The 20,663-nt window shown below is 36.2% G+C and overlaps 1 protein-coding gene across 1 annotated transcript in view; it reads right to left on the reverse strand.

Moving 5' to 3' along the window:
• Positions 1 to 6,147: 6,147 nt before the first annotated feature.
• Positions 6,148 to 20,663, reverse strand: part of LOC131440635 (ubiquitin-conjugating enzyme E2 G2) — a 39,360-nt gene continuing 24,844 nt past the window's right edge. The window contains exons 4-6 of the mRNA XM_058612095.1: positions 6,550 to 6,609; positions 6,374 to 6,454; positions 6,148 to 6,291 (exon numbers count right to left, since the gene is read on the reverse strand). Of these exons, the coding sequence (XP_058468078.1) occupies positions 6,173 to 6,291; positions 6,374 to 6,454; positions 6,550 to 6,609 (260 nt within the window). The 3' untranslated portion in view covers positions 6,148 to 6,172. The remainder of the gene's footprint in view (positions 6,292 to 6,373; positions 6,455 to 6,549; positions 6,610 to 20,663) is intronic.

Raw genomic sequence — 20,663 nt, forward strand, 5'->3', positions numbered from 1 at the left:
TTCGTGTGATGTCCAGACTCATGTCCAATCACTACACGTTAGATGCACATCTCCTTCGAATTGGGTTCTCCGAGACTAATCATTGTGCTTGCGGAGAAGGTTATCGGGATATTGATCATGTCGTTTGGACATGCGTGGAGTATCGTGATGTCAGATCTCAACTAATAAATTCTTTGCGTACCCAAGGTAGACTATCCAAAATCCCAGTTCGAGACATTCTTGCTTGTCGTGACCTTTCAGCAATGAAACTTATTTATCATTTCATAAAGAAAATTGGAGTTTCAATTTAATAAAGGCCCCTTTTAAGACTTAGTTCTGATCCCAGCTGCGTCCATGAGTTCAACCAATAGCTAAATTAGAATAAAAATTTTGTAATGATACAAACAAACTCGAAACAGTTTATGAAATTATCAACAAAATGTCTTAAAATAACAGCTTATTTTATAATTTATAGAAGTTAATCGTTTGATTCAAATAATATTTCCGAGTAGATTTCATAATTAATAACGAGTTACCTACGATGATATTTAAGTAATAAGAGAATATGTTTTAATAAATTCAAAACGTTGTGACTATATTAGAATTAAATTAGGATAAGAATATTATGTAAAAGTGATGCTACGGCGAAGAAAAACTTATGTAAACTGCCTTAAGAAATAAACGTATTTATGAAAAAAAAAGTTTCAAATAGTTATGTCATCGAAAACAGAATACAAAACAAACAGCCTGTGTCACTTCCCTCTTCTACACGTCCCTCATGCCCCACCGTCGACCACAATCGATACCGGTCAGCACGATCTAGAATGACAGTAACTCAGCAATACATACACACACACACACATACACACACACACACACACACACTCATTCATACTGACACTCACGAGAATAACCCAACATGCTATCTCCCTCTCCTCTCCGTATCACACCCGCTCACGCTCTTCAAGAAGCTCACTATGCAAATCCAAAAAAAAAACGACTTTACCCCCTCTCTTATTCACAAAATGGCCGACACGACACAACGAGTCTCATTGGTTAAACCCGATTTACATTGTGCGTTCTAACTCCTCCTTCCGGATCTGCTCAGAGATCCTAACTGTTAGAATCAATTAGCTAGGCTAGAAGAGGATAGGCTATATAAGTGAATGAATCTCTGATAATAAATAGATTTGGTGAATTACTGACTAAAAAGTTTTTTTTTAAATGTTTTCACCGTTTCAAATTTTGTCAATTGTCTATATTCGGCCCGGGTTGGTGGTTCAATGCATAGGGCGCTGGTTACAAGCCAGTTGTCGTATGTTCGAGCCCCAACCTGGAAGGATTCTTAGTGTCAGTAGGATCCATAGTACTAGCCATGCAATGATTCTGTACACTAAGAATCGGCTGCGAAGTCTGTTGAAACAGAAAGGCCAAATTTCACAAAAGGAATGTAATGCCAGGACTTTGCTTTGTCTATATTCAGTCATTACCCAGGAGCTAATCAGGAAATACAAACCTGTTTGCTATGCTAGATTTATTTTCAAACTGGTCTGTCCCAATGAGAAAAATTTCGTCTTAGTAGACGTAGATAAGCAGAAGATGACTGATGAAGAGCGTTCAGATCGCAAATTTTCAATCAATGAAAACATTTTCCAGACTTTTATAAAAATCTAAACAAAGCCCACGAGCATAGCAAGCATAACTGCAATTTAAGATTCCATAAGGTTGCTCCCTTATATCGAGTATGACAGCCAGCCTACCAGTCAGAACTCCACTGGAAATGCTTATAATGCTAAATTAGACCCAGCATACGAGGTTTGACTTTTAAGTAATAATACATTTCTGTCATCTCCTTAAAAGTAGTCCCCTGGGGCATCTATACAACCATTCCAGCTCGTTTTTCATGCTTCGACTGGGATGTCCGCGAGTCACGGCCGCATGGATATCCATAGTCGACTCAAAATGGATTCTTTTCATAATCGACTTTGTTCTAGGGAACAAAAGAAAAGTTACAGGGTGACATATCGACTGGCAACAATGGTGATAAACTGGATGCACTGTTGAGTTCCTATCATCACATTTATAACACCAGAGAAACCAGGGGTGGAATCATGTAAGGTGATAAGTAACTATCACCTTCTGGTGATAAAGAGGTGATCACCAGAATGTTTGGAATCACCGAAGGTGATCACTTTTACTATCACCATCACCGGTGATTGAGCCAACTTCACTCCATTTATCACCTGTCAAGAAATGTCAATTTTTCTGGAGTAAAATATAAATGTGAAGTATACCGTTGATATTAGGGGGAGTAACATATGAAGGTGGCGTATACCCTAATATTTTAAAATCTAAATTTTTATTCCTATAGTTTTCAATCATTTTCATTAATTCGAGTAATGTTTATCAATGATGATTTGTATGGATCGAAGAGTAACGTTGAAAAAAGTTGCCTCGCGAGTATGACTAACTGTGCAATTCACTTGTTGGTTTAATTTAGTGCCGATTTTTATTTTTCAATGGAAATCAATGTCACAGTCAGTTCTTTGGGATAAATTTGCTAGCTTTGAAATGACACGAATTGTTAGATCTTCTTGATGTTTCACAACTGATGGCATTCCTCTCGAATGAGATAGATCCGTTAAATAATTTTGTGTATAGTTTTCATTCACTTTACGATTATGGCATTTCACAGAGCTTTCGAATGCTAGTTCCATTTTAGAAATTTTACCCACCGGCACTACAAATATCCACTATGATTAGCAGCAACTAATTGTCCAAAAATATTGATTCAACTCACAAGAAGAAAATTAAGAACGCAATTTAATCTTTTTTACTCGTTCAGTTGAACGAGACTGATATGTCGCTCACTAAGTCACGACCATCTAATTCTACTGAAAATGTTAGCAGATTTTTTATGTTGTTACGTTAACAGTTCGGCTGAAAAGTTCGTATCGTTTAATAGAAACACACATTTTTTGCCAAAATTCGTTTTTATTATTCAACATAATTGCCATCAGAGGCGATACAGCGATTATAGCGATCTTCCAACTTTTCGATACCATTTTTGTAGTACGATTTGTCCTTTGCCTCAAAATAGGCCTCAGTTTCAGCGATTACCTCTTCATTGCTTCTAAATTTTTTACCAGAGAGCATTCTCTTGAGGTCTGAGAACAGGAAAAAGTCACTGGGGGCCAAATCTGGAGAATACGGTGGATGAGGGAGCAATTCGAAGCCCAATTCGTTCAATTTCAGCATGGTTTTCATCGACTTGTGACACGGTGCATTGTCTTGATGAAACAAAACTGTTTTCTTCTTCAAATGAGGCCGTTTTTTTGAAATTTCGTCCTTCAAACGCTCTAATAACGCTATATAATAGTCACTGTTGATGGTTTTTCCATTTTCAAGGTAGTCGATGAAAATTATACCATGCGAATCCCAAAATACAGACGCCATAACCTTACCGGCCGATTGTTGAGTCTTTCCACGCTTTGGGTTCGGTTCATCGCGTGCAGTTCACTCAGCTGACTGTCGATTGGACTCCGGAGTGAAGTGATGGCGTCCATTGTTATATATCGACGAAAAAAATCGGTTTTATTTCGATATAACAGCTCCAAACACTGCTCAGAATCATCAATTCGTTGTTGTTTTTGATCGACTGTGAGCTCACGCGGCACTCATTTTGCACAAAGCTTTCTCATATCCAAATATTCGTGAATAATATGTCCAACACGTTCCTTTGATATCTTTAGGGTGTCAGCTATCTCGATCAACTTCACTTTACGGTCATTGAAAATCATTTTGTGGATTTTTTTCACGTTTTCATCGGTAACAGCCTTTTTTGGACGTCCACTGCGTTCATCGTCTTCGGTGCTCATATGACCAGTACGAAATTTTGCAAACCACTTACGAATTGTTGCTTCACCCGGTGTAGAGTCTGGATAACACTCATCAAGCCATTTTTTGGTATCAGCGGCACTTTTTTTCATCAAAAAGTAGTGTTTCATCAACATACGAAATTCCTTTTTTTCCACTTTTTTCACAATAACAAAAGTACCTTCACTCAAAATGCAATATCTCACAAACTAATAATCAGACAGCTGTCAAATTTATACACATATCTTTTGAAGGTTGGTACTAACTGAAAATGGTATGGATTTAATTCTAGTGGTTCTCATAGAAACGATACGAACTTTTCAGCCGATCTGTTATGTGCAACAGGAGATGTCTACATTCATAAACTTATCACTTTTCCAGAAAGCAATTTATCTTTGACTCTACGAATACCCCAATGACATTCCTTCAAATAATAGTTACAACATAAATGAATTAATTTAATTTATAAATACTACCGTTCATTCTATGAATTCTTTAAACTATACAAACTAAGTTACATTTTGGTATTTAATTTTGACACAATATCAGTACGAATTTTAATAAAAAAATATACTCTACGACCAATTTTGGTAGGTTAGTGGCTTAAAATTCACCTAACGGACAATAATTTATAAAGCCACTTCTCAAAAAATCAAATCACTACTAAAAGTGATAACTAAGTGATCCATTATGACATGAAGGTGATTAAATCGTGGTGACTATCACCTTACGTAATTCCAACATTTGATAGTGATGTTAGCCTTTCAGCAGTGGTGACAGAACTTGGTGATTATCACCTTACATGATTCCAAATTTTCAAAAGTGATAATCACTTGGTGATAATCACCTTACATGATTCCACCCCAGATTTGCAGATTTGTCTGTAAATTTGCAGACTTCGTACATAGTGCTGCAGACATTTTTTATTGTGCAGACCTTTGAAACTCGAGGTTTTCGCAGACTTTCCTCAAAATTTACAGACTTTTGAAATTGTCGCGACCTTTTTTTGCTCGCCAAATCAGTTTAGCGTATCATACTTTATAGAGAAATTGCTGCCAACAAGACATACTTGCTGACTGCAGATTTTATTTCGGATATACAGACTTCAAACCTTTTATTTTTTTTTTTTGTTAAACCGTGAAAACCTTTCGATTCGTTAGCTCATTTGTATATATTGGGATTTTATGGTACAGAATATTTTGTTTGTTTTGATGTAATCAGCTAACACCATGATCTCTCGGGTATTTAAATTAATAGCGAGAGGACAGCTTACAGCAGATATGAATTATAGCAGTTAAATGGGAGTTACAATGTATACTTTTCGCGTTGGAAGTAAATGTTGCTCGGGAAGCTCGGAATTCCAAGTGCTAACACAGTAGATTTCCGACGTTCCATTATGTACTACAAAAAAGTCAGAGTGGATTGCATAAAAGCTAAAAAATCAAAATCTACGGTTGACGAGTATACGGAAGAAATGAGCATGATGACCTGGCTTTGGATGCCCATTTTTCGTGCTTTTCGTTTTGCGATTTGTTTTGCTTATCTTGTTGGCTATTTTTAACAATTGTCTTTTTATATTATGGTATCGAAATGAGTGACAATGTTGACATTTGATTCTGCCTTACTCATGGCACACTTTAATCGAAATGATAACAAGTGAGTGCGGTCATTTTAGAAAGTACCGGGTACGAATCAGATTTTATTTTAAATTATTGTGGGCACATACATGTCTTTTTGCCTTTCTCTATAGAAATGTATTAGAATTGCTGGAAAAACCGACTTTCGAACGGAGCCTCGGAGACCCATAGTGTTATATACCATTCGACTCAGTTCGACGAGATCGGAAAATGTCTGTGTGTGTGCACTTTTCGAAGATATTTGAACGCGCTCAATTTTCTCTGAGATGGATGAACCAATTTTAACAAACTTGGGCTGGTTTGCAAGTTACTGTCAATGGCCCGATCAAGTTCGAAGATCAAATGGCTGTGACTTTTGGCTCCGGAGATATGATTATATAAGTGACGTAACCGACAAAAAGCGTTGTATTTTTACGCGCTCGATTTTCTCAGAGATGGCTGAACCGATTTTAACAAACTTGGGCTCGTTTGAAAGCTACTGTCGGGCCATTGATCAAGTTCGAAGATCAAATGGTTGTGACTTTTGATTCCAGATATATGATGGTATATGTGACATAACCGACAAAACAATAAACAAATTAATAAACAGTCTGACCAACCCTATCCCTTGGAGCTTTAGTATATGTCATCCTCGCAAAATCATCCTGCACAGAAACAACGTAAAAAAAATTCTATATATTTTATGAATGTAAACCTAAAGTTTTTCTTACAATTCGTTTTGCTATTTTGTTGAATTCGTCTCTGTTTTCCCGCCACATTATTGCTGCATCAACATTTGCTCCTGACTCATCGTTAGGTTCTGTATGGAATAAGCATAATTACACAGTTTAGTCTTCTATTAATGTACTAATATTGAAAACATATAAAGTTGTTTTGCTTACCTGCTAAAATACTAACAACACTTAAAAGGATTTTTTCTACACTCTGGACTGGACTCCAACGTTCAGCTGATAATTCATATCCTGTAAATTGTGAACAATTTGACATGAAAGCAATTATACTAGTAATTATATAAGTAGTAGGCAGCTATATTAGTATTGTACGACAGGGAACTCACCAAGAGGGTCATCCCCTGGTGCATGTAATATTGAAATGCACACTCTTCCGTCAGCAAAAACTAGAATAGAGTAAAAATAAAAAATATATTGCGTTAATTAATTGACAGAAATACAACAATTATTGCGAGATGTATTGATCATAGTGTTTCGATTTACCACTCCACCATAGTTTGCGATCGATAAGTGAAATAAACTTGTTTTTACGTCAAGGACAAGCGAAAAAGAAGTTAAAAGGTCTTGAGTTATCACACGTCGCTATTCGGGAACATCTGTGGGCAAACAATGTAAGAACGAGACATTGGATCTTGCAAAAAAACTACAAGGATCAGCCCCATGGGGTTGTTCGAGCCGTTGATGTGGAACAAGGCAACCAAAATTTTTAATGATCCACATTTTCAATTAATCGTCACACTTTTGAATCAGCAAATGCACTAGAGTCTGCTTAGATAGAACTTTATTAGGAACCAACACCAAACATGCGAACCCAGAATATAGACTCTATTTGTCGTGATTTGTATTTGTTTTGTAGCAGAAGAAATTACATCAATAGCCCAAAGGTATGCAATTATATGTTTGTACACGCTTGCGATACGGATGTCGATAAACTTTTTCTCATCATCAATCGAGTTCATCTTATATAAATAAGAATTTAATCTTATGAACTCAAAATTTACCCTGGGGTAGTTGACAGGCGAAACGACATAACATGGAATTTCATCCGAACTTGCATGACACAAGATCAGAGCATATCAATTAAAGCTTCAAATCATTTTATGGCACTTTTTGTCTTGCTGTCTAGCTACAACCTATATCTAGCATGCTATGCGTAGGACTGAAACGTTAGCTATAATTTTGCTTATATTTATAGATCCGCGTGCTTCTAACGGCTTCGCATTTGCATCGATTGACCAATCAGAGCAATGCTTTCACTTTGATACATCGCTTACTCCTTCAAAACCGTCGACTATGGCAGGGAAATCCGGCATGCCGGAGATTTTTTGTAGACAAAATAGAACACTACTAGCTATTAATCAACATTCCAATGATATACTATTAAAAATACATGGCTATGAACATTCAAATCAATACGTAGAAATATTTTCAATCAAATGGTGACATAATATTAATAATTGATACAAAATTGACTGAGTTGTAATTGTTCAAAACCTGACCACATTCCTACGTGTATTTTTCTTGAGTTTCTAATTTGCACCCCTATATAGAAAACAAAAATGTGTTCCACATTAAAAATGAATAGAAACAGGGGGGAGGGGAGGCGCTTCCTGTCGAACACATTGAAAATTCAGTGGAAAGTATGCCTCGGACATACCATGCAATAATTGATGCTGGTGGTGATTGGACTCACTATTGAACTGAAAGCGCCTTACCTCAGAATGTATTTAATGTCAATTAAATAAACTTCCAGTGGTTAAAAATAATTATTTGCGCAATTTTTTGCCAGAGAAGCGCATATATTTTTCACATGGTGACTGGGTAACATTTAGAATTAGCTACACGGGTCTCCCGCAAGGCTCGTGCCTCAGGCGGTCAGTATTATAAAATAAGGAAGAATTTAGTACCGTTGTTTGCGAATTATCTGAGTCTTGAAGTTCTGACGGGAGTTCTTCCATTGAAGGATCGCTTTTGGGAGCTTTAATCACGGCTGCTAATAAGATGTGAGATACTCAATCCCCTGATTATTAATCACTTCGAAAGGTTAGTCGACCTTCAATCTCAAACAAGATTCATGACAGTATATGTTAACCATATGTCACAGGAAATCAACCCTTCAAGATATATTCCTATCCGTATCAGCCTTCTAAATGTCCTTGACTCAACTTTATTTTTCGACACATCAATGCAGCGCGAAATGCGTGGAATCCCGGTACATCTACGCTCGATGGAAATCCCAAAAATATTTTGTCGTGAATACGACTTACTTTACTATGGGGTGCCTTTTCAAAATTAGTCATATAGAAGAATGGGCAGAACTTAATCGTGAATATCTCGACTTGTATTAAGGGCAGCAACATAATTCTTTCGCCATTTCATCAGAAATATGATCAGGAATTTCGGATATTATTTTGAATAGTGTGAGATAACCACAAACAACTAAAAAATGAAGTTTTCTAAAACTTTGAAAACAACGCGGAAAACTCTTTACTTTCGCTTGGGTTTTTCGCGCAAGGACGACGATTTTGAGGTAGTCAGGCACATATCTTCATCTGAATGCGTATAAAAGGGGAAGCGTGATCGAAAATCGATCATTCGTCATCTAACACTCGATGTGGATAGACGAATAACCTACTACGACTAGCTTCGATTTTGTTTTATTTTTTATTCGCAGTTGTCTACCTACCCAAGCTATGGGTAAAACGCGCCATAGATCCGAGAAGAATCCAAAGGATGCTAAGCGTCTGAAGCCAAGTGATGTACAGGTAAACGACCGTTTGCTGAGTAAAAACCAATATGCTGATCTGCCAGTTGATGTCGAAGAGGAACTGCATAAATCGAAACATTCATCGATGTTTTTCTCCATTTGCTGTCAATGTTAGATTCGCCGTTCTTTGAAAAACAGCTGATTTGCTTTCCGGTCGTCGAGGGAGTGATGTCATCAACCAGCAGCAACGAAGAGTGCACCTTCTGCGTGGTTAAAACCTCAAACGCTCAGGTAGCAACTCTCATTCGCATTCTGGAACTATATTCCGGACCTGATTTCAGTTTCGAAATTGTAGTTCTAGAATTGCAACTGAACTCTGACTGCGCTCTTAGTTCTAAATTTAGTTCCAATTTTGGTGGTCGTGGCGAGAAATCGTTTTCAAGTTTCAGAGCTTTGTTCCGGAATATGGGTTTAGAATTCAGAGCCAGCGTGCTGAACTGGATTCTGGAAAAAGATTCCGGAACTGAGGTTTGAAATTGTAGTCTACTATAATCCAACTGAATTCTGAGTCTGTTCTAAGCTCTGAATCTAGTTCTTGAGCTCAGGTCCAGTTCCTTCGGTTCTTTTGTCCTGAATACGGCTCACTTTACTATGGGGCGCCTTTTCAAAATTTACCCTGTACAAGAATGGGCAGAACTTTACCACGAATATCTTTCCAGTCGGTGTTGAGCAGCCGTTCGCACCGCACGCGTATAGCTCTTGGCTCCTGGAAATTTTTTCTGGCTACCTAGAGTTTTATTGATTCAAGGCTTCAGTCTTTTTCAAGCCTACCTGAAGCACTAACAGTCTTTTTAAAGACTAACAATTAGTCAGCCTTTCTCAAGGCTATACAAAGAGTGCTATTTGAGTGACTAAGTGATACAAAGAGTGATATTAGAGTGACTAAGAAATTAATCAGCCTTTTTTAAGGCTAGCTAGGAGTCTAATCGAAGACTAATTTAGCCTAGGTAATTTAATTTAAAATTTCATTCATTTCAAAAATGCCTGCGTCCAACCGGAAAGGCAACAAGCCTAAGGCTAAAAATAATTCAATACGGAATAAATCACAATCCGTTATTCAACATTTTTCTAATAACATTCACGATCTTATAGAATCGGAATGTAAAAATAAAAGACAACGGACGGAATTCCCTTCCGCTGATCATATGCCGTCTAACAATATTTACGAGATTCTTCCGGAATCCAATTGTAGCGACATAGAAGAAAATTCTTCAAAAATTCCCAAAATGGACGCTTGTCGTTCTGGGAAGAAACATCAATCTATGCCACCAGTGACGGTGATGATTTCCGACTTCAAAGCATTCCGTACTGAGGTTTCTACTTTTCTCCCGGAAGTAAAAGTCTCATTTCAAATCGGACGAAGAGGAGAATGTCGAGTCTTGGTTGATGGATTGGAAGATTACGAACGTTTTATTCGATATTTGTCCGAAAAACTATTATATTATTATTCATATGATATAAAATCAGACAGACCTTTCAAGGTTGTCTTGAAAGGCTTATAAAATGATCAAAGTATTGATGAAATGTAAAATGAACTAAAAGAATTGTTTGGTTTTTCCCCTTCCCAAGTAATACTCATGAAAAAAAGAGCGAATGGTACTTCTAAACCACGCTCTGGAATTTCCCATGAACTTTACCTAATACACTTCAATCGAACTGATGTAAACAATTTGAAAACTTTAGAGAAAGTACGTTTCATTTCCCACATTCAAATTCATTGGGAACATTTCAAACGGCATAATCGTATTGCAAACTTAACGCAATGTCGTCGTTGCCAAGGCTTCGGTCATGGAACCAAAAATTGTCATATGGATATACGGTGTTTGAATTGTGGTAAATCGCATTCGAAAGACGTTTGTCCAATGAATGAAACCACTGATAAATTCTCATGTTCAAATTGCTATGGAAATCATAAATCCAATTATTTGAAATGTCCTGTCAGGGAAAAAATTTTAAACGCTCGTTCGCTTAGACAACAAGTCAAATCATCGACCTTAAATTTACAGAACATACCTGAAAATCAAAAAACCGTTACAAATGCCACACCTAATTCTTCTAAGGCACTGTTTTCTCCGAATTTAAACCAAAAAACAGGTACGCCTGCCAATTCGTCTTCTAACGAAAACAATTTATTGACAGGTAGATCGACCTCGTCATCATCTTCTTCTATTGTCAGTTATGCTAGTGTATCAGGTAGAAATCTACCACCTATTTCTTGCATTTCATCTTCTAACGAAAACAATTTACTAATAGGTAGACCGGTTAAATCATCTTCTTCTAATGGCAGTCTACCTACAAATATTCCTTCAATGCCATTCGCTTCTTTAAATGAAGTCGATTTAGGCGATATAACTGAAAATAAAATGATCTACCTACTAGATCAACTTTTTCAAATGATCATCCAAATGAATTCGACTTCATCACTTTTTGAAGCATTTCAAATCGGATGGAAATTTGCAAACAATATTATAATGAAACCATTCATGGAATTTATTTCATTTCAATGCACCGGCGAACAATTAAATTTCTTTAAAGGCGATTTGCAAAAACTTACAAGATATCGATCAAATTTTTTCGTAATAGGGGACTTAAATGCTAAGCATGTCCAGTGGAATTGTAGGCAAAATAACAGTAATGGTAAAATACTTCATAATCAACTCTCAGCTGGTTACTTCACAGTTCTTCATCCCAGTAATACTACTTGTTTCTCTTCCGTGAAAACCCCGTCTACAATTGATCTGGTTCTAACGGATCAAAGTCACATTTGTAGTGAACCGATTACACATGCTGACTTTGACTCAGATCATCTTCCTGTAACATTCAGACTTTCCAACGAAGCTATAATTAATCCAATTAGTTCTATATTCAACTATCATAGAGCTAATTGGTTGGATTACAGATCTCACATTGAAAATCATGTGGATCATGAAACTATTTTAGAAAATTCTGCGGACTTCGACACAGCAATTGATAATTTGAATCATTATATTATCGAAGATAGAAATCTTTCAGTTCCCAAAGCTCAAACTAAATTAAATTCTCCTATCATCGATGACAATCTTCAACTGCTCATTCGGTTGAAAAATGTTCGTCGACGACAATATCAACGTTCTCGTGATCCTGCTATGAAAATCATAGCTAAGCATTTACAAAAAGAAATTAAATATAGATTTACTCTTTTGCAAAATGAAAATTTCGCTAAAGAAGTTGAACAAATTAAACCATATTCTAAACCTTTCTGGAAACTTTCTAAGGTTCTTAAGAAACCTCAGAAACCAATTCCTGCTCTCAAGGAAGGAAATCAAATACTTCTTACAAATGGCGAAAAGGTTCAAAAACTTGCTCAGCAGTTCGAGAGTGTCCACAATTTTAATTTGAACGTTGTGAGTCCTATTGAAAATGAAGTCTCACTGAAATATGATCATATTTCAACCCAAGTGTTATCACAAGATGACATTATTGAGACGAATTTTGATGAAATTAAATCAATTATTAGGAAACTTAAAAACATGAAGGCTCCTGGTAATGATGGAATTTTTAATATTCTTATTAAAAATCTTCCCGATGTTGCCTTGAGACTCCTGGTTAAAATTTTCAACAAGTGTATTTCATTAGCTTACTTCCCAAAAAGATGGAAAAACGCTAAAGTAATTCCTATCCTGAAACCTGATAAAAATCCAGCAGAAACATCAAGTTATCGACCAATTAGCTTACTTTCTTCTATCAGTAAACTTTTTGAAAAAAATATCTTCTTGAGAATGATGTCTCATATAAATGAGAAGTCAATTTTTTTTACCAGAGCAGTTTGGATTCCGTCATGAACATTCAACTACTCATCAACTTGTCAGAGTAACGAACATGATAAAAGCAATTCTGGGTTATCCACTGGAGTTGCTCTTCTAGACATAGAAAAAGCACTCGGCAGTGTTTGGCACAAAGGTTTAATAGCAAAAATGTCTGATTTCCAATTTCCTATTTATTTGAACAGAATGATTCAAAATTATTTAACTGATCGTACTCTTCAGGTTAGCTATCAGAATTGTAAATCTGAATTGCTACCCGTACGAACCGGTGTTCCGCAGGGTTCGAGCGTAGCTCCAATCTTGTATAATATTTTCACTTCTGATCTTCCAAATCTACCCGTTGGTTGTCAGAAATCGCTATTCTGTGACGACACAGGTAGAAATCTAAGAGTGATCTGCAGTCGCCAACAAAGAAGTTTAAATATTTGCAGTGATTATCTGTCAAAATGGAAAATTAAACCAAACGCAATTAATTATCTTTCCTCATAAGCCAAAAGCTTCTTTTCTTAAACCAAACAATAATAACATTCTCAAATTGAATGGCTTGGAATTGACATGGTCTGGTCAAGCTAAATACTTAGGTTTAACGTATGACAAAAAACTCACTTTCAAGGATCACATTGAAGGAATCCAGGCAAAGTGTAATAAATATATTAAATGTTTATATCCTCTTATAAACAGAAATTCTAAGCTCTGTCTAAAAAACCAATTGTCAATTTATAAACAAATTTTCAGACCAGGCATGCTTTATGCAGTACCAATTTGGTCAAGTTGTTGTTCCACCAGGAAGAAAACGCTTCAAAGGATTCAGAATAAAATTCTGAAAATGATTTTGAAGCGTCCTCCCTGGTTTAGTACAAATGAGTTACACAGACTCACAAATATAGAACCATTAGATGTAGTGTCACATAATATTATAAGCAAATTCCGACAAAAATCGATGCAATCTTCAATTGAATCGATTCGCTCTCTGTATTAGTTAGTAAGTTAGTATATAAGTTCCTTTTCCCCATTACACAATACAAGTAGGTTTAGAATTTTCCCTACACAAAAATCTCAGAATTGCGGAAGCAAATGATGTCCTCATGGTATCAATCAAATCCTTATATATAATTGGGCTGAAAACTCACCGCTTGTGGCTGAACACCCAATTTAAATCTTAATAATTTAATTTTAACTCATATTCCATTAAATAGTTATTTAAAAAAAACGAATATCTTTCGATGTACTTAACCCAACAACATAGTTGTTCTACAAGCTATCGGTAATGTGATCAGCAATTCGTGATTAATTTGTCAACAGCGTGAAAAAATCCTAAAAATAATTGAAAAAATAATTGAAAGTTTTCTAAAACTTTTGAAAATAATGAGGAAAATTCATCACGCATCATTTTCGCATCCGGACGACGGTTTTGAGGTAGTCAGGCACATATCAGATTCTACTGAACAAATATAAAAGGTAATCTTTGAAAAAAAACTGTTCATTTCTCTAATTGCTACAGACGAAACTGAATGTCGAAGTGAGGTTCTCCCACCTGTATATTTCATATATCTGTATATTTCTACTTAGAACAACAATTGTATACCCAAAGAATTATGGGAAATTTTCAACCACTTGCAGTTTGTAGTAGAACTTTCTGCTGATTTGCTATATAAAATGCATAGCACCGGCTTAGAAGCCATTAATGAAAGGTTCCTTTCAGAACCACCATTATTTTATCATAAAGAACTATACTCGTTATTTCGTAATATTTAATTGTGTGTCAGAATGTTTAATGTAACTAATCTGTACTTTAGTTTAAGAGTATCGTTTCGAATTCTAGTAGTGAAAAAGAGGAAAGCTTGCACAATTCACACAATCGATCAATTAATTGATATTCGAAAGTAAGAAAGAGTGTCAGTTTTATTCGTATTCATGACATCCAGTTATGTCTCTGACATTACACTACACATTACTTTTTTAAATCACGGATCACGAATTGAGGCTAGACTAACCGTACGTTGTGAGTTCTGAAACACAACTGATTTATTTACAAATTTTTAAGGTTAGTTTACAGTTTTCTTACATCTATATTAGTTCCACTACATTTTATGTATACATTTTCCCCTTATTGGAGAATTTTCAGATGGGAAAGAGTATCGAGAATTTACCAAGGCGGATCTAGAGAATTGGAGATGAAGCGAGAGTAAAGAAGAAAGAAAACGGGGAGTGATGTGCAATTCTCTGCTCACCACTCGATTGAGAACCAAGGCTGGTTAATATAATTCGGCTTAGATCCTTTATTGCACCAAAGCGGACAGACATAACAAGCCTGCGCGATAAAGAGGATAAACACTGAAACATATACATCTTGCATGAAGATAAGGCTGGCCTTGTTTATGACCCTAATTTTGACATGAAGGCGATCTTCTAGCTAACATATATTTCCTTGTAAGTCTAGACGAAATGTTTATCTTCCTTTCTAAAGCAAATCTCAAGACGATTGTTTATAATCATGTTTTAGTTTCTTGTAAACAGACTATCTAATTTAATCTCGTAATCTACACACTCAATTATTCTTAAAATATCGACAAAGAGAAAGGGGACTGGATGTGAGTAGGGATTTCATTCGCACACTAATGTTCAATCACTACACGTTAGACGCACACCCCCTTCGAATTGGACTTTCCGAGACTAATTATTATGCTTTTGCCGTAGGTTATCGCGATATTGATCATGTCGTTTGCACATGCGTGGAGTATCGTGATGTCAGATCTCAACTATTAAATTCCTTGCGTACCGAAGGTAGATTATCCAATGTCCCAGTTCGAGACATTCTTGCTTGTCGTAACTTTCCATACATGAAACTTCTTTATCATTTCATTAAGACCATTAGAGTACCAATTTAATTTTTATTTTATGTTAGCCTTCTTCCTCTTCCATGAGATCGACCAAAAGCCAGTTATCTTACTATAAATAAAAGTGATGTACTGATAGAAACGAACCTGGAATAGTGATAAGATCATGCATATGAAAAAAAAATGTTTTTACCTTTCTCTAAGGGACGGTATTAGAATTGTTGAAGGAACCGATTTTCGAAGGGAGCCTCGGAGACCCATATACCATTCATATACCGGAGTGTTATATACAATTCGACTGAGTTCGACGAGATCGGAAAATGTCTGTGTGTGCCCTTTTCGAAGATATTTTTAACGCTCAATCAAAGATGAATGAACCGACTTCAACAAACTTAAACTCGTTCAAAAGCTACTGTCGGACAATTGATCAAGTTCGAAGATAACATGGTTGTGACTTTTGGTTCCGGAGATATGATGATATAAGTGACGTAATCGGCAAAACGCGTTGTTTTTTACCGCTCAAGTCTCTCGGGGATGCTTGAGCTGATTTTAATAAGCCTAGGCCCGTTTGAAAGCTTTTGTTAGGCCATTGATCAAGTTCGAAGATCAAATGGCCGTGACTTTTGGTTTTGGAGATATAATTATATAAGTGACGTAACTGGCAAAACACGTTGTTTTTTTACCACGAAAGTTTCTCGGAGATGGCTATACCGATTTTAACAAGCTTAGGCTCGTTTGTAAGCTACTTTTGGGCCATTCTTCAAGTTCGAAGATTAAATGACTGCGAGTTCTGGTTCCAGAGATATGCTGGTATACGTGACGTAACCGACAAACATGTTGGTTTTTACCGCTATATATATATATATATATATATATATATATATATATATATATATATATATATATATATATATATATATATATATATATATATATATATATATATATATATATATATATATATATATATATATATATATATATAACACATGGATCAATAAGTCCCGAGACTAAAGCAGAGATGGCGCTCGTAGTAAACCAGTAACCACGTCTTTCTGGAGTACTAATCTTTGCTTGAAACGGGTCAAAATTTTAAGTCGATCCGACCAGACACAGCTGAGTTTTCGAGGTTGGAGTAAAGTCGTTTTGTAGTTTGTTTAAAAAATGAAGAAAAAAACGAGTTTCGTGTTTTGATAAAACATTGTTTTTTAATGGGTAAAAACACCGTGCAAGCGAAACAATGGATTGAAAAATGTTATCCGGACTCTTGTCCATCAAAAGCAACGATTTGTCGGTGGTTCGCCGAGTTTAAACATGGTCGACACAAATGACGCGGAACGCTCGGGTAGACCTGTGGAAGCCGTTACACCGGAAAATGTGAGTAAAGTGACAAAAATTATAATGAAAGATCGTAAAGTGAAGCTCCGTGAGATTGCTGAGATGACACAGATATCATATGGAAGTGTATTTACTATCCTTCATGAAAAATTGAGCATGTAAAAGGTTTTTTTCCAAGTGGGTTCCGCGATTGCTGCAATGCACCCTGCCACAAGTCGATGAAAACAAATATATATATATATATATATATATATATATATATATATATATATATATATATATATATATATATATATATATATATATATATATATATATATATATATATTAATATATATATATATATATATATATATATATATATATATATATATATATATATATATATATATATATATATATATATATATATATATATATATTCACATGATTCTTTTTTTTTTTTTGATCAATTTCTATTTCCACCGGGTTCTTACATCAAAATTAAAAATTAGAAAAATTCACCGGAAAAGTGGCAAAAATCCATAAAGTTGTTTTGTATGGACAATGGAATTTTTCGTTGAAAAAGTCATCCATGCTTGCTAGATTGATTGATTGGCGCGCAACAAAATGCTCAGTATTTCGCTGTTGAAGAAAGGAATATTAGATCGTTGAGAAGTAGTTTGGCGCGCAATGATCAGTTTTGGGTGGAGACTGTTTGATCCATGCGATTTGTCATTTTGAAACACGTGCTTAAGGGCTGAGGACGGTACCGTAAAGTGGTAGGTTTTTTGCTATTTTCCCGTTTCAAATTAAATTTTCTTGGAAACGGTGCAGAATGTAGAAAAACCCATCTGACAATGTCTTCGAAATTTAATTGAGAATATTCTGTGAAATTTTCAGAATGATTCATTGAGTTTAGCGGTCGTGTTGTATTTTTTCTGACTGAAGAACTGCTGATAATTGGAACGCTCGGAAATGCATACCTCTACTTGTTCATCGAATATCTCGGCTTTGAAGGCTTGTATCATAAATCTACCGTGACAAAGTTTAGATAATTTAGTTTAGATGCGATTAGTACATAAAACATATATGTTATCGCGATAAAAATAAAGTCTTGTATTTTTCTGTGAAACAAAGTCAGTTTCAATGCATCCGCTATTTTTTTCGCTTTGGTTTCCTGATAGCATTCTAAAAAAGGAGAGAGAAATAAAATTGGCTCGACAAGGCTGCCAAACACACAGACATTCTATCTTTGTGAAAGTTGAATATTTTTACATTGTTCATTGGAATCCATGTAATGACCAGCCCATACGATTAATGTGATAAAACTTCTCATCAAAATAATAAAATGTATGCTGGCAACCCGGTACAGTTTGCGCATATACGAGAGAGTTCAAGAGAAATACGATGCGCAAAGGGAATTGAGGGAGCCACGTGGTCGATTTAAAGCTCAACACGTGGCCCTCTGTCCTCAGACCTTAATAGAGTATCCCAAACATTGCTTGCTGAATGACAATGGTGGAACGCATATAACTGTTTTTGCTATACCGTATCAGGATAAAAAGTTCTGGTAATCGGTTAGATGAATAATGTTGGCCATCGTGGGCTTGAGCTGAACAAATCAAATTATAGGTGGGCGGTCCGTTTGGCATAAGATCATTTAGCATAATACCGTTTGGCATAACGCCGTTTGGCATAACAGTTTTTCGCCATAATGGCCATTTGGCATAATATTCTGTTCGTCATAGATGATTCAGGTCGAGACGGCCGAAGGCCGCGAGTGTGCCAGCTACCCGCCGTCGGAAACGCCGGCCACTGCGGGGGGACAGCGCCCCCGCAGAAATCACCCCTGTCTAGTTGCGTGCGTTTGCCCGGATTACCCAAAGCTAGGAGCTATCCCTCAGTTAGGTCCGAACGAGCGACAGCGAACTATTATGCCAAACGGCGTTCTGCCAAACTATTATGCCAAACGGCGTTCTGCCAAACTATTATGCCAAACGGCGTTCTGCCAAACGGTATTATGCCAAACGTGGTAGCCCCGTATGAACGTATGAACGAAGGTGAAATGGTTAAAATGGCCAGAGTTCCATATCTCGGCCTCACTCAAGCACGTTCATCATGGCCACAACTGGCTAACATGCGTGGAACAAGACACGTTGTGCATGAGTCTCTCTCCAGAGTATCTCAGAGAAGTTGCGAGCAGAAATACACGATTCAGAGTGCTAGCGTAACATATGTTGACACGAATCGCAGAGGAACCGAACAATGGAGAAAACGAGAGCGACTTTGAGGGATTCTCAGAGAGAGAGAGAAATCGTCGGATGAATTTGAAGGCTTCTACGACATCGGTAATGAACAATAAATAAATAAACAAATAAATATCGAAACAGATTCGGAATGGGAAACAGAACAGAACATTAGAAGATAGCAAAGCAAAACAAAACGTAAGTAAAACAAGAAATATCATGACATATAATTTCAGAATAACAAAACAGAAAATGGAAATAAGGACGACGACTGGAAACTTGGAACATGGAACTGCAAGTCGTTAGGTTTCACAGGCTGCGACAGGATAATATACGACGAACTAAATCCTCGCAACTTCGACGTCGTAGCGCTGCAGGAGCTTTGTTGGACGAGACAGAAGGTGTAGAAAAGAGGACATCTAGCGGCTACGGTGGGGTCCCGCGCCCTGTATACAGCAGAGACTCGCGTGGTCTACGACTGTGAGAGTAAGAATAAGAGTAAGGTAATAGGATTATTTGTTTAAATGTATCAAATTGTTATTTACACTTTATTTTCAGCAATAAACATAGTAGTTAGTAAACTTCTAAATGCTATATTTTTACCTTTTTTATAAATATAAAAAATAGGTAGAGAATTCGCTCAAACCTTAGAAAATTTTTTTTTTTTTTATGTCAAAATTTTCAGTTTTTTGACAGTATCTGTCACAATTGACCTTGAAAACAGAATATATTTTTAGACTTAGATTCCGCACGGTAATACCCATCCAACAAGTCAGACGCACGGTAATCTAGACATTTTTAACGAAGATATCGAAATTTTTGTGTAAGCGACTTTTTCCCCTATTCCAGCAGTAGGAGTTTTGAGCGCTGTGTGGCATAGAAATGCTTGGGAGTAACAAAAAACACGATTTTTTATACAGTTACATTCATTCGTTTCTATGTACCAAAAAGACTGTGTACAGCATCCTTTTTCGTGACATTTTGTGTCGGACCGATTTTAGCACGGTTCGTTTTTGGCAACATATTCGTTCGAATATGGCATATGTAAACCAGTTGATGGCAGTATTTTCGAGTTGAAAGCAATTTCATAATTATATTGATTTAAGCTACTTACAGCAATAAATTCTGGAACAACATAACAGCCATATACCATTCGAATCAGTTCGTCGAGATCAGCAAATGCGTGTGTGACAAATAATTCCACTCAATTTTTTTCGGAGATGACTCAACCGTTTTCTACAAACTCAGATTCATATGCAAAGTCGTATGCTCCCAAACAAGGTTCCTGAATTATGTTTGGTTCCGACCTCTGGTTCCGGAAATACGGGATGATACGGGAAATTAAAATAATGCAATTAATTTTCTCGTAGATGGCTGAACCGATCTAAGAATGAAATGAAATCTAAGAATCATCTAAGATTCAAATGAAAAGTTTTAAGATCCTATAAAACATCTTGCTTTTCAGTC

Source organism: Malaya genurostris, chromosome 1, assembly GCF_030247185.1.
Source record: "Malaya genurostris strain Urasoe2022 chromosome 1, Malgen_1.1, whole genome shotgun sequence".
In the NCBI taxonomy this organism is placed as follows: domain Eukaryota; kingdom Metazoa; phylum Arthropoda; class Insecta; order Diptera; family Culicidae; genus Malaya; species Malaya genurostris.